We start from the raw sequence: 21,721 nt of genomic DNA, 5'->3' as shown, positions 1-21,721 counted from the left end.
TGGCACATAACATTTGCATGTTAGTGCCATGGCATCACCAATCCAACCCACCTCGATGCTGCAGTGACTGAGGAACGGGGGTGGCCCCCTTCCTGAGGGTGGAACTCCCACACTGTGCAGGTGAGCTTTGTGCAGCTCTAAGAAATGGTGATGGAGCTGCATGCCCCATCCTTCTCCAGGCTGTAATGGGAGGCTCATGGCAAGCAAAGTACTGCACTGAAGCAAGCTGAACACAGAGGTGCTGGGCATAAAGCAAAGCCCTAAATTACTGTCACGGTGAACAGTTGTGCACACAGACAGCGAGGCAAGGCTTCATCTGCCTGGGAGGAGCTGTGGACCAAGAAAACAGGCTCAGAGTGGCAAGGTAGCCTCTTGCACTTGAGTGCTAATTATCAGAAATTCATATAAAATCCACGTATGTGGAGATGTATATGCTTTTGTTGCAAGGATAAGGTTTGTGCACAGCAGAGAGGTGAGGGGGTCAAGGCTGACCGGCCTTCTCCAGAACACAGGCAGGGCTCTCCCAGCACCAGTGCAGTCGGGCGAGGGCTGAGGCAGGCGGTGTGTCAGCTGGGGTGGGAATGCTGCCAAGGGAAGGAAAAAGGAAAAAGAAAGGAGAGGCAAGGAGGAGGACTTGGCTGGATAGAGCCGAATCTCACTGCTCTCAGGGACTGCAGAACCTCTGGGTCAGCGGCCAGCCAGGATGGGCCTGCTGCAGCTACCTGTGCTGGGAGGCAGAGCCAGGGCGAGCAAACCTGCATGGCCACCACCCTGCACCGAGGAACAGTGGCCTGTGGTGCTCAGCAGCTCAGCAGCCAGCAAAGCCTCTCCCAGACACTGCTGGTTGGGAGAGCAGCTGCTGAGCACAGGTCTTTGTGTACCTGGAAGGCACGCAGGAATGGGGACAGGTCCATTTCAGCAGAGCAGGCAGGAGAACGCGGCAGCAGCCACAGCTGATGCCATCGCCACAGCCGCCATCTGCCTGGCCCTGAGGCACTGCTGTCGTGGGCCCAGCAGGGCTGCAGCAGCCATCTGCACACGGCTGGGGACAGCGGGGACACCCAGCCCTGGCCTTCAGGTCCCTTCAATTCACACCACAGTGAAGGCACTGACTGCCACCTTCACTTCAGCTTTGTGTGTCTGTCAGCAAAATATACACAGCAAACAGTGAATGGGACTGACGGGAGCAGCTTTCATCCTGCTTTGGGTGAGGGCCTTAGCTAGGGCAGAGCAGGCAGACCCACTCTCTGGACATCCCAGCACTTCCCAAATGACAGCTAGTGCCTGCGTGCTGAATACAGCACAGCATGACTTGCACAAAGGACAGGGTGATGGCTGTGGTGCTTCCCCACAGGGATCTGCGCTTGCAGGGCTTCATGGCCTATCCCTGGGCTGAAGATGAGGATTGAAAAAGTAATCAGTGGAGAACTTCGGCACCATATCTCCACCTGGGCGTCCCCTTCCTACACAGGAAATCACATGAGCACAGCCCCACAGCATGCAAGCACCCATGGGTGCATGCAGAGACACAAAGATGACGGTGTAAAACCTTGCTACTTTTGGAAGCCAGGCCAAAATGCTGCGTGAATACAGCCTCAATCACAGACAGCACGGTGCATAAGACAGAGCCACAAAGAAGCATCCTTGGATATCAGGACGGAATTTATCATCTCTAAGTGACCCACATTGCCCACTAACAGCCCTTTCCAGGATAAAGATTCAAGGGATAGAGAGAGTTAAACCAATTTGAACTAGAGCCTTGCTCTCCTGCAGGGAAGTGGGCTGCTGTTAACAGAGTGCAAAGGAGGTGAGGAACCACAGAACTTCACAAGAATCAAGAGCACCAATCCTGCAGGAAAGTACACAGCGCTCCTCTCTGCAGGAAGGAATCCCACCAAGGCTCTGTTGGAGATGTCCCTGCTCGCACTGCACCTTGGGCCACATCCACAGAGCAGCTGGACAGGATGACAGCTGGTGAGGGCATCGCCACCCCACAGCGCCCAGCCACTCTGCACCTCCGCTGCGGCCCTGCAGCAGGCAAGGCAGCAGGACCAGTGGCAATCTGTGTTACCACGCAGGTTGGATAAAAAGCTGGTGTTAATACTTTTATATGCTTTCAAATACTACTCTCTTTGGTGCAGTTATCCAGAGAAAGCTAAATAAGAACACTAATCTCTAAAATTCAATACTTACGTGGTGAGTTGTTGTTTTGGTGTTGTTTTTTTTTTAAGAGAGTGGTGGAAGTAAGGAGGGAAGGATGTAAAAAACCAAAACAAGCGGGTATATTTCTTGTGGGATCTGCACTACAGATGAAATGCAAAGTGAGTCTCACTCTCCCCGGAGGGTCTTTTTTCAAGTGGGAGAATAATAATAATGTAGTAATAATAAGCACTTATATAGCGCTTTACATTTTCAAAGCGCTGTGCAAACATCAACTAATGGGACACGGTAGAATAAGTAGTGTCTAAAATGAGTTTATGTACTGCATTATATTTTTCGACAAAGTGGCTGGGACTGTTTTTAAAATTAACTTCCCCCACATATTGATACTTGTGCAAATGGATTTTTTGCTGAAGCGGTGCAACAAAAACATCTTTGTATTAGTTCTACTCCATAACCTGCATATTTCCAAATTCTCATTCGAGGCAAATTGTTTACACAGCTTCATAGACACAAAACATACTTTGTTTCATAAGAACAATAGGTGCGTTAATCAAGTCCTTCAGATAACGTATCACGACACCGACACATGCCAGTGTTTCCTAAGAGAAAGTCACATACGAGATTGAAAAAAAGTATTAAGTCAAAGGAAGTTTGAGACAAGCCAAGCAAATTTTTACAGTTCTTCATATTCTTTCCTTGAAAATAGAACGCAGGGCCTCCTCAATAAAGGGCAAATATCCCTGTAGTACAGCTGTAAAACTAACATCACTTCCTAGCTTGGCATGTGAATTCTACTCTACAAGATCCATTTTCTAGAATAGGAGAGATGACACACTAGTATTACAGTTCAGGTTATATTTGGGTTTTGTTTTTGGTTTCCATTTCACTTTTACCTATCCAGGACCTCACAGTGTTTAATACAGCCTTTGAATACAACCAAGATGGAAAAAAAAATGAAAGAGGAAAAGTAGGTGATGTGTATTGATCAGCAATCTACAGCAGAGACATGGAGAGAAGGCAGGAGGGAAGAAACCGACCCAACTCCTGCCTACCAGCCCGTGGTACCTCGCTGCTGTGAATGCCTTCTGTTCCGTACTGTGGGTATTTTGCTGGGAAGCAAACCTAGGTGCTTCTGCAGCAAGACACAACCCACTGTGCTACGGCTGCACAGATACAGAAGAAAAAGGCTGCACAAGTCCAAAGCGATTGAGGAGTATTTCCCTGCTTGATAGCTCAAGCTAAGAACAAACGCAAGTCAAAAAAAAGCACGCTGAATGTATCTACCTTTAGGCATGCGCTTAACTGTAAGTATGTGAGTAATCCCAGCGGTTTCAGTTTTGGGGATTTTAAGAGTTGTATGGTTTTCATAACTACAGGAAAAACCCTTTCCAACAAACTGCCAGTGCGACTCCCTGTTGTACTATACCACAATTACTGGAACATATTTGGTATTTCTCAAGAGGTTCAGATAATGAAGAATCCTCCAAATTTTCTATTAGCCCAAACTTAGGAATTCTGCATCAGGGAGTTAACAGCGGAACAGACAATGTATGTTAGGTATTGCAAAAGAGAGGCAGAAATATTTATAAAATGTAACGCCTTTTTTTGTTGTTGTTGTAAGGTTGTTCGAGAGCCCAGACTGCAGCCCAACCAATGCTATTGCACAAGCACACCGAGTTATTTAAAGACCTAAATCTCTTCTATTCCTCCATAAAAGAAACAGCATTTGAACATTGCTTCATAGTTTCAAACCACAGTATTTTCCCAAATCTAAACAAGATTAATAATAAATAGGAAAACACGCACAAAAAACGATTTTGTCCTTTGATGTGCTATCAGTTTAGCACTGAATCACAAGCTTCTACTAAAAAAAGATCAGTGTTCAGAGTTGCAAGGAATTTTTTTTAAAGGAAAGCAAAGAAAGGTGCAGTGCCTAGGTTGCTTTGGGGGTTTTGTTTGTTTGTTTTCTGATTGGCAAACAGCCCATTCTTTTATTTCCTGTGAGTAAAAAGAAGCAAACAAGGACAAAAAAGGAAAAAAAACAGGTAGCCCTGTCCCAGCAGGGAAAGCCCCCTAAGTTTGCCACATCAGAAACGTTCTCAACAAGAACACAAATAACTGCGAGCCAGCAGTGCACTAGTAGAGGCCATGCACACGCACAGCGGGGCTGGCCCAAGGACACTTGTTCTGGGCTGTAGTCTTTGCCCTCAGCAAGATCACTGCCGCCTTGCAGTTCCAGAAACATGCACAGTTCTGTGCATGGGGCCCAGCAGTATTTGGGTCAGCCATAGTCAGTTATCAAAAAAAACTGTAAGTCAACAAAAAGAGCTGGGATTTACCATCATATAAATACAGCCTACGGCAAAAGCTAAACACAGATAACAGTTTTCCCTCCTCCTTGAGAGACGTAATCTAATCCATGAGAGGCACCATCTCCACCAGGTTAGAGAGAAGGGGACGGCTCTCCAGCCCCTAGGGCCTGCTGCAGGGGCAGACACCTGGAGTCCGCACATGGCAGCCAAAGGGACCAGGAGGTGGCAGGAAGAGGGCTGGGGAATGCCTGCCAAGCCCTACCTGTGAGCCACAACTGGAATGCTAGAAAAAAGGTGCTGAGCTCTCTAAGGTGATGTAGGGAAGGTGCTGCAGGAAGGGAAGCAAGGCTGCTAAAGGTACTCCACCAAATTTTCCACAGGCTGCAGGCATAAGGATGACTTTGCTCCTTTTTCTCTCAACGCTGCTGGGCAGAGAGCCCCCAGCAGGCCCCAGTCCTGGGGCAGCACCCCACAGAGCCCTGCAGGCGAGGGCTTCTCTGAGTGCCCCTCAGCACTTCCTGGGGCATTCAGCAATTTCAGAGGAGCACGTAAGGGTGAGGGTCTGTACTGAGAACACAAACAGCAGCTATCTTTTGAGCATTTACTGAAGACAAGAAATAGGAGCCAAAGTAAACCAAAATGGAGCTTTAAAGCAAGTCTCTTGTATCTGTTATCAAGCAGGAAAGAAAAAAAACCCTTGAAATCAAGGAGATCAAATCAATGAACTTCACACATGAGCATTATGCGAGAGTCAGTACCAGATCTGAAGACAAACATTCACAGTTTCATTTTAAAATGGCTCAAAATACTTTGTACCATTCTCCCCAGTGACACTCAGAATCAGACTGAAAGTAGTTCTTTATCTTAATCAATCAATAAATAAATACATCAAGGCAACAACTTCGTCATCCAGAGTTGGCTACTGCATTCTACATAAACATCGATGCCAGAAACACACCACTTTTGCCAAATAAATGGGGGGAGTGACAAAACAATTCCAAAACGATGTAATCCACATGCAGCTCTCCTTCTCTGGTTCTCCATCCCAGCATTTTCAGTGCTCTGCCACGCTGCCACATCCCACATGCCCTCTGGGGGAACAGCCTGGTCAGTAAAAGCAAAGAAATTATGAAAGGCAAGGCGTGCCATTTTCCTAGAAATACAGGAGGCCACGAGCAAATCGCCCAGCTGCAACACCTCCACAGAGCTCAGCAATTAATAATGTACAAGCTTGGCATTACTGTCTAGCCCAGTATGTCTTTACTCATGTGAGTAGTCCAATAAAACAAAATAAATTTGAGCAAGAGCTTGAATAAGTAAATTAGAGCAAAACTGCAGTTGCCTATCAAGCAATTAGCCAGAAGGCTGCTGCTTTTGTCAGATGGGCCAAAAATGGGCCATGTTTTTTTTGTCAGATGGGCAGGCTGATGCACCAGAAAACTTCCTTGCATCTTGCAGACAGGTTTGCTGGTCTAACAAAAGCTACCGCCTATTCTTCCAGACTTTCTCTTTCACATATATGTGAACAAGTGCTATTTATACTTGGGTGCATGTATATTAAAAAAAAAAAAATAGGTCTTGAAAACCTTTTTCCAATCACCGCCCCAGCGTGCTCTTCTCTCCAAAATCCTGAACAATTGGAAATCTTCACAGGCCAATTTCAGACGCTGCCACAGTGATAAAACAGTTGAAACTCCCAGAACTAACAACTACAATCACAGCTGTCCTCTGATTTCTCTATATTCAAAGCAGCCATAAACCACAACAAATACATTCCTCCAAACAGGACAGCACTGGCACTGGCACTGTCCTTTAAGAGCAGAAAAGTTAATTTGTTTAAATGTTTTACATTTCTTGTGTTTTCTTTTCCTCTGATGCTTAATTACATCCCTTTCCATGGATTTAGATTCACTTTTCAGATTTGTTCTCTCAGTCTTAAAATAAGAGTTGAAAAATAACACAGACACAGATCTGGGTAAGTCAATGTGTACACCAAATCTTCCCCTCAGATACCTTCCACATTCATTTATCAGCAACAGATTTCCTACTTTGTTATTTTTTTCCCTGTATTATTTCAGTCTCTGTCCATTTACCATGTCTGCCTCTCCAACTGCTAAGTCCTTCCTACCATGCGCTTTCGTCATCTCCTTTTACTTTCCAGGTTAGGAGATAGGAGGCTGAAAGGATAAAGAGTTGGGCTCAGTTTTGCTCAGGCAAGCACTGTTCCCTCTTCTGCTAACAGCTGTTAAACACAGACAGTGTGTCTTGGGCTTCCCGCAGTGTCCTCGGGGAGCACTGCTGCATCCCCTGCACCTGAACATGCCCAGTGCTCCCCAAGAAATCCCATCAGCAACAACCCCACAGAGCCAGCAGAAGCAGCAGGAGATGGGCTCTGCAGCACTGGGTGCCAACTGATTGTTCCCACCAGATCTCTTTTCTGCTCTTGCTTTCTCAATTGCAATACAAAAACGGAGAAGCCCATCCCTACTGAGAACAAAGAGAAACACTACCGCCTATAATACAGGTTTCATCCCATGCCTGATATACACCTAGCCTTGTTCATGGACCTCTAGCATCAACAGAAATCTCAATTAGCACGAGTAGTTCTCCAGGAGACTTGGACTTATGTTGTTGGTTTTCATAAAACATTCAGCTTAGCTCCAATTAATGGCAAGGGGGAAAAATTGCACTTATTCCAAGTCCTGGAGAAGCAGGTCCTAGATGCTCCCCCAGTGAAGAGCTTTGCCTTTGCAGTGTACCACACATCCTCTTTTCAAAGGGCACAGCAAATCTTTAGTAACACCACCTTGGTTAACACTCAGTTGACTACTACATGAAGCAAGTTCCAGCGACCGCCATTCACAGCGCTTGGCTAACTTTCCCCAGTTGTAATGCAGAAAAACCTCAACTAAGCCAGGTGAGGTACATCAAGAAATGCTCAGAGCTGCAAAATTAAGCACCAAGCCTGCTGGAAGTTGCCTGGAGTATTGCTCCCATCTAGCAATTATCTGTGGGCAAAGTCTACGTAGAGCCAGTAACAGCTTTTTTGAGTCCAATCAACTGAGTGGTTAAACTTGTGCATTCAGCAGGCAACCAAGGGAGGGACGTATTTTAATGGTAGATGTGGAAACAAAGGAATTTTGATTAGTCTTGGGACTGGAGGGGGTAAAAATACTGTTTTAGGATTTTCCCAGGATATGCATATTAAGAACTTGTCTTTTTGCCCTCTGTGTAATTTTTTTAATATTTGGAAAGCAGAATTAGGCCACATTTGACCAAACCTCCAGAGCCTTGTATGAGCCAGCAGAGACTGGAGTACAGCGACTTGCTAACTCCTGTGCTTTTACCCGTAATGGGGTTTCAGTGGTGAGCAGTGAGGCTTTTGTAGAGCTATCAAAGGCTTAAACAAACGGCTTCCCTACAAGCAGGGACCTTTCCCTCTGCTTCTCTCTAAAACACGTGCATATTGTTTGCTTTCTCTAATATGAACTGGAAATAACTTCTGCGTAAAGCAACTCCGACTGTTACACTTCTGAAGCAGCCTACGTTGTCAGTGCCAGACCCGAGGAGAACACGGCCGTCAGTGATGCTACACAGAACTGAGGCCAACCCCACCAGAGAGGCCCAGGAGAGCAGCAAGTAGGGTGGGCACAGCAAGCCCAAGGATGGGTTTGCCTCACCCCCCAGGCCCATGCAGCTCTCCCGTGGCCATCCTCCACCACTGTGGCTGCATCACCGCTGCACTTGCCGCTTGGTGCAGTACCAAGCAGTCACCTACCGTTTGTTCAGCTCTTGAAAGTAGTGTAAAGCATTTGCCATTCACCTGTCACACAGCACAATCTGATCCCTTTGAAATGAAAATCTAAAAGTAAACGTGCTGGTCAACATCAGCAGCTGCAACAAGCACCAACGCCAGTGTGAGCCTCCAGGCAGGTAATTCGCTGCAACTCTAGGCTGGCGAGCAACACTATGTTTTATTTAATTAGGATGAACAGAAGAGATAAACCTCACAGCAGGGCGGGTAATGACAACATTTCAAAAATAATTCATGCCCAGGTAACAAAAGGGCAAATTTCAATTACATAAAAAACTAAAAAGTTGACTTAATACATCCAAGGGGGAAAAGGAAAAAAATATTAATAATTGTAGCGCATGTGATTAACAAGTGGCATTTACAAGCTCTGCAAATTGGTCTTTCAATTGCCTAATCTGCGGTTGGAAAGGAAAAGGTTTTCTTTCTGAGCAAATGCAAACAGTGTAATGAGCTCCCCAGCACAGGGCTCAGCCAGGCATTGCGAGCTCCCTGCTGCAGGGCACTGCCCACTGCATCGCCCTGCCGCCCCAGCGGCCCTCGGCTTGTGTCTTCCACAAGCCATGGCAAGTGGGCGAGCTCCGGCCTCCTTCCGCTGCAAATGGCACAAGAGACCACTTAGTGCCTCCTAATCCTTCCACTCCCTCAAACATACTGTCTCTGCTAAACCACCAGAATTCACTGGGATACATTTTGTTTTAATGTATATATATGCATAGCAGTTGTCAAGGAGATGTAGTACTTGGAACTTTTATTACCTGATTTTTAGATCTAAGAGATGTAACCAGCTTCCTACATTGACTAATAGATGAGAGAAAACAAACAAGAATCAACTTCTGAATCTAAAGGTACGCTGAATAAATGCAGGCACAGCAGAAAGCCCTGAGCTGGTTCTCACCTGGCTCCAACACACACCTGAACGCTCATTGCCCACATACACCAACACATACTAACACCAGACCCTCCCCTCCGCCACCATTTGTCAGTAAGGATTTAACAGAAGTCTGTAATAGGTTTTGTACTGTTAGTCTTTCATTACTCCAGTGCATTTAGTAGGATACAGTGGAACATAATAGCCATCCTTTTTCAGAGGCATTTAAGGAGGATACTGATGGAGTGATCCAGGGTTGGTATAGGCATTTTTATAAGGCACTTCAATTACCGTGGGTAATTAATAATCTTTTGCTTAAGAGAATATTACAATACGAGAAGAATTTTATTATCTTTTACAGATTGCAGACTAATGCATGAGAGCAAGACATTATTTATTTACAAAAAATCAGCAAAACAAGAACACAATAATGCGCTCTGTATATTTCTAACATTGTCAAGACCTACAATGCTGATCGCACAAACTGCGAGGAGGATATAAATAAACACATTTGGTGTAAAACAACCAGATAGAATTAAGAGCACATTTATCAAAATTGAAGTAAATATTAACAGTACGGCACGAGAAAGCATTGCCAGCCGCAGAGGCAGCAGGCGAGGCAGGTCATTCACAACATTAGCACCCGAACGCTGGGTGCCATCCCAAGCCCTGCCTTGGTTCCCTCAGCCAGGTTTAACATAAAAGTTAATTTGGCACCAAACAATAGATAAAACCAAGCCAAAGCCCAAACTACGATAAGACAATTTGTGTTTACACAAGCCTAACGCCTCCACAAAACATCATTTTTATATCCAGTTCAGAGGATGGCATGAACATCTGCTTTCACTTCAAGACATTAATTTTCAATTATTGAAGAAAAACAAAATAAATCCTGACAAATTACTGGTAACTGCGGAATCTTTTGTTACTCGATTATTTTATAATAGTAATTTAGAAATCCTACAATTAACATCTGAACAAGAGCTCTCTGATTCTTTTTTTGCATGTGTCATCCGCAGCCATTCAGTCATGACTGATGTTCTTTAGCTTGCACTGATTGTACTCGGATACTTTTGAAGAAAAATAAATGGGAGGCGTTCTCTGAGAGTCAGAGCTGCAGTTTGGTGTTTGTTGTTCCACCCATGGCATCAGATGAAGTATCACCGAAAGCCGAGAGTTCTGTTTTCTCCCCATTTGTATTTCAACCTTTCGCGTTGCCTTTTCCACCCCTTTTGATTTTGGGCCACACTTGTTAGTTACGCTCGCCAGGACCAATGGGAACAGACCACAATTAAAAGGTGTTTGCACACAGGCACGAGTTTCAATCAGCAAAACCAGTTAAATACCACACAGATCCTGTCCAGGAAACCGTACTGGAGGGAGAGAGCGGAAGGAAGGCTGGGACTTGTGGAGTTCAGGGGAGAACGCTGCTGGGCTTCTATCAAAATACACGCTCAAAAATTAAAAACTGCAGGCTAATCCCCGAGGGCAGCGCGCGCTGTACTGCGTGGATTCAAACGTTCTCATGGCACCAGCCCCACGGTGAGACACCAACATCTCCAATTATTCCTAATCCCCCAAAAGCTACACTTGATAAAGAACAATCAAGAGCGTAATCTTATTTGATATGAGTTTTATCAATTTTAGCTGCCGCTTTCGCTGTATCAATAAAATTCCGCCGAAACTTGAATGAACTGTAAAATTAAAGGATAATCGCACGAGTCTCCCGTATTTGGCAATTATGATTATACTTGTCAAAATTTAATTTGTAGAACGTACTGCTCCAGTACCTGCAGGTTCTTCCCTATCAACTGGGAAAAAAAGAAAATTATATCTTTAAGACAAGTATGAAAGACATTGTTACTTCCACAGTCAACTCTGTAACTGAGCTCCGACATTGTATAATTGACTTTGCAAGCAGAACAACAGCAATATAACAAAGAAAATGTCAGTGTTTTCACAGCGCTAATCTATAGCACTAGGAGGGCCTCCTGCTGTCAGCCAGAGCTGACAATACAATAGCTTTCAAAGGGATATTACCATCACGCTTTTATTCTTGACATCAATCAAGACAAAGAGAATCCTTTTCACAAGACATTAAAAATCAAACCTTTGTATGAGCAGATAGGTAAAACAGCATTCCTTTAAAGAAGATCATTCATAGCAATCAGCTAATTGGAACTCAGCAAATGGCTGAAGTATTTTTATTTACTTTGCAGGTAAGGAAGTAGAGAACGACCCTCTTTTTCTTCCTTGACTGACATAAATGAGGCACGTAGGGTGTGAATCAAAAGTTTCTATCAGCATTTTTGCCAACCGAAAGCAAAAAAATATGACAGCAGTTCCGCAACTTCAAGTAGGATAACAAATCTAGACTTAATTAGTGCATTCTTTTGCAAAACAGTTTGATTACAGACTAGCACGTTTAAGCACAAAACACCATTGCAACCTGACAGCAATTTGCAGAACTGTCAAATTCAGCAACTAAAGTGCATGTGATGCTGAAAACCCTGTGCCAACGCCAGCCCAGTCCCCACAAACCGCATCCAAGTCATTCTTCAGTTACAATTACGTGGGACTTGAAACCTACAGCTCTGCCAGCAGACCCCAGCATCTCCCAGCTGTGCTTTCCCAGAGCTGCTTTCAGAGTCACCGGTCTGTGCCTCATCAGCTCCAGTTCCATCAGCTCTCTCCAGAGCTGATGGCACACAACCAGCCTCCGAAGTGCGCGTGGCACATCCGTGGGACCACTCGGAATGGGAACAGGCAGAGCATGGGGACAGTCGCCGCTCTGTTGTGGTGCTGGGGCTTGAACCTCGTGGGTTTAATGGCACTAAGGAGGGTACAGACCTTCTTAAGGAGACCTGCCAAAGCCACCAGCAGGTCATGCTGCTGACAGCAGGGCAAAGGAAGGTTCCGTGCTAAGGAAAAACACTTCCATGGGTCCCATCTGTGATGTGAAGGAAGGCTTCAGAGAAGGCAAGTGCTTTAGCCCAAAACTGCCACGATCACACCACCCCAACTGGTTCATTTTGCAAGTTAACAAAGGCTCAGTCCCTCCTGCTTCTGCTCTGCCCTGACCGACCTGCAGCAACCTCCCTGTCAGCCCAGCAGAGTGTCGGCCCAAACCATCGGCTGGGTGTCATCAGGTCTGCACAGCCAAAGTAATGGTTAAATAAAAGCAGTGTGTCGTGTTGCCAGTGATAAATCCACACCAGGGAAATTCCATGGCTACTGCTAGAGTTCCAGCTGCAGCGATCACGGCAACTTTCTGTGAGACTGAACCAGACACCTCGTCACAGAGCAGGGCCACATGACCCGCAGGTTTGTCAGCAGCCCGTTCTGCTTGACAATTGCTTAATTTTAAATTACGTGGATCTGAAGAGTTGTCAGCATTTGATACTTCCTTCAGAGTCGGCTGCTTCTTTAATGCCAAAGACGGCGCTGGTGGTTAATGCGCAGGCAACTTGCCTTTTGCATGCAGAATAATCCCTTTCATCAGAGGCGCACGCTGCTTCTATTTTAGTATGTAATCTTTCTGAATGAGAAAGGATGCCCAAACCTCACTAGTGGTTAATAAATACCAAGGTTACTACACAAAGTGAAATAAATGCACGGAAAAGAGAAAACCGGTAAATGATTTGAAGTCCTAAATGCGATGCATATATCCACATAATTTATGCTTGTTTTCTTCTCAGCTGAATTGGGAAACCTGTGACCTCAGAGTGCCTTTATTTATTACATCTCAATTATTTCCATGGAAACATGCACTGTGGCAATCTACTGGGCTGCCAGCTCCCTAGACCACAAAATGTATATGATGGACTTTACAAAAGCAAAAGATATGTATGAACGTAAGAAAAGGGAGGAATTCTATATCCCACATACATATATATGAGCTGCCTCCTATTACTGAAAATTTCACCCAGATTCAGCCTGTTCCTTAGGTTCCCCATTAGCCAGCTCATGCTAAGACTGTAATTTACAGCCAGTTTGTGCTGAACTGAAAGCACATTTGTTGTGCCTGGAGACTGGAGGAATATTCAGAACCTTTAAGAACCAGGCTCTACCCGGCTCCCCGTGGCAAAGACATTCTAGATATTTCTGCGTTGCGTGGAAAACATTTCCCAGCTGTGACTTGCCAGCAAGTTACCTGCTTTGATTCATAAAAAAAAGCTCTTGTAAACAGCGACCTGCTCTATTTTGGAGCAAGGGATGATTTTTCGTTACAAAGTATCAATGGTGAGAGATGCTGCCCAAAGGTAACGAGGTGGCAAACAAACGAGTAACAAATGCAAATATCTCGTGTCATTATGTAACGACGTGTTCATGTTTATTAACCGGGCTTCAGAGCACACACGGTTCCGCTGACGTATGGCTGCGTCCTGCGCGTTACGTGCGGCACCTGGGCATGGAGAGCGACCGGGGAACGCGTGGCCTGCGCCGAGAGGAGCCGGGAGCCGAGGGGGGCCGCGACCGGCGGAGCTGTGACCGGCGGAGCCGTGCCTGCAGGCCGCAGGGCCCCGGCCGAGCGGGAGAGGGGCAGCGAGCGAGCTTTTGTGCGAGGGGAAGGGCTCACTTTACAAAAACTTCATGGCCATTTGAAGCCGTCACCGTTTCTATTGCAATCTCCTGAGCTGCGTATCTCAAAAATAATATAAAATCGCCCCGGAGAGGGGGTTCGATTCTTCCTTTGGCTACTTGGTTAACCGGACGCTAGCACCGTCTCCCAGCGAGTTCTTTAATTCCGAACGCTTTCGAGTTTTTGCTTGCGGCCCCGGGAGCAGTGCCCTTTTGTGCTCGCACACAAAGCCCCCGGCGCAGCCCGCGGCCTCCCCTCGCCCCCAGCCGGGCACGGCCCCGCCGCTCCGCCCGCGGCCGGCTGGAGCCCGTCCGCCAACGGAGGACGGAGCCTCTCGGGTGCGGAGCCGTTATTAGCGCACCTCTGCCCGAAACCGGCTATTGTTCCGTCAGCCCGAGCAAGTTTTCGGCCCCAAAGATGCTCTCGAATAAAGAAAACGGTTTTAATTCTCCCTTTCCTTCGCCACCGTTACGCGTATAGGGCGGGGGAGGGAAGGGACGAGGCGCTGCCGATCGCAGCCCGGAGGAACCGCTCGTGTCAGACCCGGCCGCGGCACCGCTCCCCCGCCCGTCCGTCCGCTCCCGGCCCCGCCGCCAAACTTTTCTTCCCCCGGCGCCGCTCCCACCCGCGCTCCGACGGCCGAGCGCCGCTCCCCAGCGCCGGACGCGCGTCGGCTCCGCGCCCCGAACCGCGGCCTCCCCCGCAGCCCCCGGGCACGGCGGCTCCGCCCGCCCCCGCGACGCCCGCAGAGCCCACCGCGCGGGGCCGGGGGCACCGCCGGCCGCCATTTCGGGCGGGTTCCGCGGCCGCTGCCCCGCCGGGCGGCCCTCGGCCCGCCCCCACCCCGGCGGCCGGGCGCGGAGCCCCCAAAATGGACGGCGGCGGCGGGCGGCTCCCCCGGCCGCTCCCCTTCCCCTCGGCGCCCGGCCGGGGCCGCTTCCCGCGGGCGGCGCCGCTCCTCCTCCCGCGGCCGGGGCGGGCGGCGGCGGCGGCGCGGGCCGGGCCGGGCGGAGCCCGCGGCGGCGGCCGAGTCGGGGGGGATTCGCAATCCCCGCCAAGCCGGGCCCCGGCCCTGATTGGCCGCGCGCGGAGGCTGGCGCGGCGGCGGTGCCCGGCCGGCGGCGCGGGGCGGCGGGCGCTTACCTTTCACCGAGCGGGGCTTGGCTTGCTTCCTCCTGGACATGTCCGGGCGCCGCGGCTCGTCCTCCTCCCGGCGCGTCCTCCTCGCGGCCCCGCGGCCCCTGCCCGCCCTGCCTCTCCCTGCCTCCTGCCCCTCGAAACTTTGCCGGGCTGTGCGAGGCGAAGCAGCGGCAGCAGCGGGATCGATTATCGGATTTCTCACTTCTTTGCCTGTTGCAATGCGGCAAGTTCAACTCCTGTCCACCCCCTCGGGCACCTAGAGGTTCTCCCCCCGGGGACAAAAAAAATCACAGGCGCAACAGTTGCGATTTCTTTTTCTTTTTTCTCTCTTTTTTTTTTTTCCTCCTCTTTGTTGGTTTTTTCTCCTCCCTTCGATGTGCAAATAGCACCGCCACAAGCCGAGCCCCTCCGCGCCCCCGCCGCCTTTTTGTTCTCGTTAAAGTTTGCAGGCGCCCTGCGGCTCTCAGTCCGGCTCGGCACTTTGAGAATGGCACAAAAAGCCGCGCGGGGCTCCCGGGGCCGGGGGGAGGGCGCGGGGAGAATGAGCGTCTAAAAATAAGAGCGGCGCGGCGGCCCCGACAATGCGAGGCGCTCCGGGGGTGCGACCTCGCCGCGGTTTCCCTAAATCCTCCCCGGTCGCTCTCGGCCCCCCCTCGCGCCCCGCCGCTCGCCCCCGGGCTCGGCCCCCGCTCGCCGCTCACGGGGCCGGCGGCGCGGCTGCCCCGGGTGCGCGGCGCGGGGTTCGGCCGGGATGGGCTCCCCGCCGCCGGCCGCGCTCGCCGCCGCCTTCCCCCGCACGCACGCACTCGGCGGACCGAGGTAAGCGCTCCTTCGCATCGATGCCGGGGCCGCTAGCTGCCTCCATGGGTCATTCTCTGGAAGGTGGCACCGCTCCTGCCTTCATCGCTGCCGCTGCTGCCGCTGCTGCCCTGGGTTTTTATTTTCTTTAGCTCTCGCCAGCCTCCCTCTCTTTTCTTTGTCCTGGCTCCTTTTCCTCCTCCTGATCTTGCTGCTGGGGCTGCAGTGCAGACACACATAATAAAGCCAGGCTTGGCTGGAAATGTAGCTGAGTCCCAGCAGGAGGATGTGAGGAGTGGAGTCCCGGCGGGGGAGCGCTCTGATCCCGTAGGGAGCCCCGCGCAGCCTGCGCCGATCAGACGGAGAGAGAGCCAACAGCACCGAGCCATGGACGGCCCGGGAAATACAGCGGCCGCCCGCAAAACGCGGACCGCCGCCGCGGACCGGACTCGCCGCCGCCCGCGGAGCCGCACCGCACCGCTCCGCATCGCGCCGCATCGCACCGCCCCGCCCAGCACCGCGGCTCCGGCACCGGCTCAGCGGCCGCGGCAAAAGTTTGCGGGCTTTTTCCGGCACCTTCTCGCCGCCTCGGGAGGAGCGGGAGGCAAAGATTTATTTACTTTGCCCTTCCCGACGTGTTCAACTTAGCAGGGGCCGGAACGGCCCAAGCCTCGCTGCTAGGAGAGGGTTTTTCTGGAAAAATCCAAAATGCTTTGAACTTCTTATACTACAGCGTGCCGAGTGCCAAGTTACAGTTGAAACCGCTCAGTGAGTTTCATCTCCTACTTAGGTTGGGCTTGTTTGGTTTCAATACTCCTCGCTGCCCTTAGGAGCGAGGCACTCGCTCTGCTCATCACCAGCTGCCCCGTGCAAGGAGCCGCCTGCCCGGGCACCCTGACCCCACGCCATGGGCCTGTGCCACACAGGGCACCCACATGGCCATGCGTCCCCACAGCTCCCAGAAAGATGTCTTCAGTGGAATAGAACTCGGTTTGTTTTTGCAGACGCCGTGAAAACAGCCCCCGGCAGAAGTGCTTCAGTGTGGGTCAGGGCAGACAGAGCGGCGCCGGGCCTGACCTGGGGGCTGCATGAAGGCATCACCTTCCTGGTAACCATTTCCGCTTGGAAAACATCTTCCTGTGTCCTTGGGTTGCATTGGGTTCTCGGTTTTGTTTTTAATCTGTATCTTTACAGACTGCTAGGAATCCACATAATTCAGGAATGACTTTCTCGTTTGATCAAGAAATTCAATATATGAATCTGAAGGACTTTTTTAGCGCATCAGATTTGAATGGATGCTTAGTGGTGATTTTCTGCTTTCTTAAAGCTTGACAGAAACTATCGTGTTTATTAACGTTATAATAAAGATTTGCAGTTTCCTCCTACTGTATGACTCCAGATTACCACCACAGACTGGACATGCAGTAAAGAGCATTTCCTATAACACCGTTATTGAGATATACTTCCTCTACATCACTGCACTAACATCAAGTTGTGGGCTCAGGAGGGCCAACCCAGGAGGAAGGCAGATCTACAAAGAGCCTGCAGCCCCAATTCTGATGCCAATAAAACACAGGGATAATGTTAGTCAAGAGATTCACCAGTACAAAAGCTGGTGCCATACCGGTTTCTGGAAAGACATAACAAAAGGTAACAGGAAAAAAAAGTTGAGACATTTATATCCTGAAAAAAGTAACCAGAACCATTGGCAGATTTGGCCAACATGATCCCTAGATTCATACCCGTATGGCATCAGAGTTGGATCAGGAACTGAATTACTTCTGTTTCCTCGTCTTATTGGAGAGCCCTAATCCCCAGGCTATCAGATTGTTTCTGTTCTCTCACTGGCCCAATGAATATTTAATTATTCTTACAAAGCAGAACAGCTTCAGCAGGACAGATTCTCATCCAGAATGTGCCAGCGGTTGGGCACTCTCGGAGGAGTTCTGAGACCCACATTCAAATCCCCATGCGATCACACAAAGAGGGGATTTCAACCTTAGTTGTACACGTTCCACTTGGCGAGTAATTCCCAAGCCCTACGCCATCCCAAGTCACTTTGCTATCCAGACCTTTGCCTCCAAATTTTCTATGCTTTTTTAAAAATACTTCCTAAATGCCCCAATTACTGGGACATTTCTCCAACTTTTCCCTTTTTAAGATTCACTAAAAATATCTAAATGCTTTTCTTTTAAACAAATGAATGGAAGCATTTTCCCCCTTCTCTCTTGCTGGAGGGCCAATGGGAAGGTTCACGTGTGAACCTGTACCTGGTTTGGAGCAGCTGCTGGATGGCGAGGAGGCACACGGTCAGAGCATCCGAGCCCCTCTGCTGTACACAGCTCAGGTTCGTTCCCAGGACCATCACAAAGCAGCAGTACACTTGGGAGCACTGCTGTCTGCCAGGGCCTGCAGAAAGACCACCACGTTAGAGATAAAGAGAGTGGGAAACCAAGTCGGAGGTTTAAAAAATGAAGGATGTGTAAATCCATCTCTAAGTGTAGCACATATGTATATAATTATTAATTCATCCCTCTCCATTATCTTCAAACCCAGGAGCGCACAGACTGCCTCTAGGCCCTGCTCTGTAAGCACATCTCTGTCCTCACGATCTTCGACACGTGCCCCAGTGCCGTGCTGCTGACTGCCACAACATGCGGGCTCTGTGCACGGCCCCTCCAGGTGTAGGTAGGAACCGAGTCGCTTCCCTTGCCCTGTGGTCCTGTGACCTTCGAGCAAAGCCAGCCCCTGCCTGCAGCCCCAGGGCAGCGCAGCGTGCAGCCACCTTCACTGTTCTCAGCTCCAGAACTTCAAATCAGTAACACACACATGTTCCAGGAGCACTAATAACAGGGGAAGACTTCACAGATTTTGTTATAATATCTAAGGCAAATAATACCAGCTTGTGTGCTAATTTAATGAAAATACATTTAATAATTTAATTCAAATATGGTAATACAAGAAAGCAATAAAAATATATTTTGAACCCATTATCACCCTTGTTTCCTCACAGATGCCTTTTCTCCTTACTCTGAGAAGTTAAATGGAAGCACAAGTGCAGAACTGCTCCCTGAGACACCATCCTGCAGCTCACTGGGTTGCTGGGGCACTATGGCTACCACACTTCTCGCTTGAAACCCTTGTGGGCTTCTACTGTAATGTGGTGTGCATGCACAGTGCGCCTAAGTTTTAAAGTCTGATGATGTTTTCAGGACAACGCTTTCCCCCGCAGTAGTGAAAATGAGCCCTCTTCTCTTTGGAGGGCCCTTATGCTATGGCACTGTCTCAGGATGTTAATTCCATACACACCTGGCAGACAGCATCCAGAATATTTGCACTTTGACTTACATTTTCTCAAAGTGATTATGTTTAAGGCTGAGAGAACGTTAGCTCAGGTTGTTCAACCTTGTTCAATCCTGGCACAGCCTTACAGTGGGGCAGTGCAGGCGGTACCACCAGCATTTCAATGGCGCACGGATTTATTGGCATTCAGCACCGAGCGAAAACATACACATTTCTATATATAGGCATAACTGTTTTAAAAGTGTGTCAGAATTAGCTTGAAATTACAAGTTGCATAAAAGCAGCACAGCTATTTGAAAGCAAAAATAAAAGCTTCCTGGAAGCTGGGGTTTTCACGGAGCACCTCGGTCCTGCTGGTCCTGGGGTTTGGCACCCAAGAGACTGAGCCCGCTGCAGGAAATGTGGCCCCTACCAGGATCTAAACTTATCAAAGGCAAAAAGAGAACTGTTTTCAACACATAAAAGAACCAATCAGCTGGATGCTCAATGAGTCAGCCACACAGGGATCATCTTAATCATGGAGTGCGGAATCTACCTTAAAGAACATATCATACACATAGACACAAGAGATGCTCATAATGCCTATGAGAAATGTGGCAAAATGCTGACATCCCAGGAGAAGCCCTGCAGCACATCCCATCAAAGGGTCTACACACAGACAAAAAGACCGAGCAGAGGGAGCTGGTGCCCAGCTCAGGCCCCAGCAGCGTGAGGGGCAGGAGGCAGCGGGCGGAGGCTGCACAGAGGTGGGCGAGCACCTGAGCTCTCCATGGCAAAGGCAGGCAGGCACTGGGAAGCTGTTAAAGGCTGGATTAGTTCTTAAAAGAGATAATGTTTCCAAAACACATGGCACAATGCACTCATTCAGTCGAGAGTCAAATGTCACCGTGGATACAGCTGCAAGACAGTGTCGCTCTTTATTTACAGTAAAATATGTCAAATGGGGAACACAAAGGCATCGTCGGGATAAACGCTGGATTGGAGCACACAAAGGCAGGCGGCATCCGCAGCGCATCAGACAACCTGAATAAAAGCCCCGACTACAATACCAGCCCAGTTTCTATGGTGTTTGTGAGTTAATGCCTCCGAACATTTTACATAAATAAATAACTGGCATCCCCCGCTTTAGCCCTAGCAGAGGACTGCCACAGCCAGAATTCAGGCCGCCGGGGAGCAGCAGGGGCAGGAACGCCGCACAGAGAGGAGAGGCTGCACAGGAGGGGTGGCTGCAGGCAGGACCATGAGACCAAGAGCAGTCATGCCAAGAGCAGTCATGCCACGTTGTGCTCTGGGAGCTTACAGCAAAAAAGGATCGAGCTGCTATCCCAGAGCACTGAAAAACAAAGAGAAAGTTCCACTGCTAAACGTATTTGGCCACGCACAGGATTACATTTGCTGCTCGCACCGCGTTAGCATTCACACATCTCTAATGACAGCTGCGATTTCAAATGCTTTTCCTATCATCTGCTCGTGTACAGCACTTACTTCTATCAATCACCTTTCCCTCTATTAAAAAAATAGCCTAAAATCAAGACAGAGTAAGCGGTGCAGTTAGTGACACTTTCTGTAAAATACTATCATACACAGGAGCTGAATTTAGCTCAAATATCACAAAATACCCATGTGCAGAGGAATCACACACACACACCCCTGCACAGTTCCAGGAAAACAATCATTACTGATAACTGGGCTAAAGACACAGGCCATGCAGTACCCTGCAAACACAAACAGGTATTTTGCCCTTTCCAGCACTCGCTGAGCAAACCGTTCATTGCAGCCTCTTCCAGTTTAGTGCCCCAGGAAGCAGTGCGGGAGTCAGACGGAGGATCAGCACCGCATGACCGAGTCGCCTTCAGGTCTAAGGATTTTCCAGCCTCTACATCTATCTGCCTTTGAATGTTCCCACAATTTATAGCATTATAATGTTATTTAACAACCTATGATGCCTGTTACAAAAAAGTACTGTTTCCACACACTTAATCACAATGCAGAGAAAGTATCCTCTCTATCATCTGCTTACTCTGGGTCCCCTTCATTACAGCTGGACATGGGTCTGCAGTGCTTCTCAAAGGATTTTTCTGAAGGAATAGAAAACAGCTTCACATTTTGGGTTCATGAAAAGGCTGGAGCTCCTGTGCACGCAGGGCAGTGAGCTGCCTCTATGCAGCTGCTGGCCCTGCTGTAAGGCTCCAGGCCACCACCTTTCCTTATGCCTGCCCTGTTCACACTAGAGCAGGGCCAACTCCAGAAGCAGAAGGTGGATTGTACAGCTCCTTGGAAGTACGGCTATTCAACCTGGTCTTTGCCAGCAGCTTCAGTAGCGTTGCAAAGTGCTGAGAGCCCTGAAGTGAGCTCACCCACTTGCAATCAGGCCTGGCAGCACCCCTGCACAGAAACCACCCCAAAGCACCACACCAAACATCACCAAACGCCAGCTGGGCAGCCACAGTCTGGACCATTCTTGTAACAGCAGCCAAGCAGCAACCTGTCCCCAGGGTCTGGGCTCCTACACACAACTTGCCTAAAAATATCTGCGTTTCTGAAGGCTTCCACTCCTCTGGAAAATCCCCAGTACAATAAAGGGAAGAAGCAACGGAAATTAGAAGACCTGTGGCCTCCTCCTGCACTGCTGTCTTGGGCCATTCAACTTCGCCTCTCCCCACCTCTGCATCCTCATAAACTAAACAAAACCAGTAATCCTGGACCATACTTCCAATCCTGCCAGCATTTGTCCCACTACA

At 49.0% G+C, this 21,721-nt stretch overlaps 1 protein-coding gene across 5 annotated transcripts in view; it reads right to left on the bottom strand.

Annotated features, from left to right (window-relative positions):
• The window catches only part of ZNF423 (zinc finger protein 423), a 234,758-nt gene that overhangs the window by 179,835 nt on the left and 33,202 nt on the right, over positions 1 to 21,721 (bottom strand). For 3 of the 5 annotated variants that reach the window (XR_005862958.2, XM_004944184.5, XM_414103.8), the window contains exon 1: positions 14,883 to 16,030. The exons of 1 other annotated variant lie outside the window; for it this stretch is intronic. Coding sequence is in view for 2 of the 4 variants with exons in the window: in XM_004944184.5 (XP_004944241.2) it covers positions 14,883 to 14,922 (40 nt within the window). In the remaining 2 variants the exon portion in view is untranslated. Of the gene's footprint in view, positions 1 to 14,882; positions 16,031 to 17,947; positions 18,087 to 21,721 lie in introns of those variants that run through there. One more of the 5 variants, XM_046899701.1, reaches the window with a different exon arrangement.

This window comes from Gallus gallus, chromosome 11 (assembly GCF_016699485.2).
Source record: "Gallus gallus isolate bGalGal1 chromosome 11, bGalGal1.mat.broiler.GRCg7b, whole genome shotgun sequence".
Classification (NCBI taxonomy): domain Eukaryota; kingdom Metazoa; phylum Chordata; class Aves; order Galliformes; family Phasianidae; genus Gallus; species Gallus gallus.
This window is presented reverse-complemented; position numbering and strand designations above follow the sequence as displayed.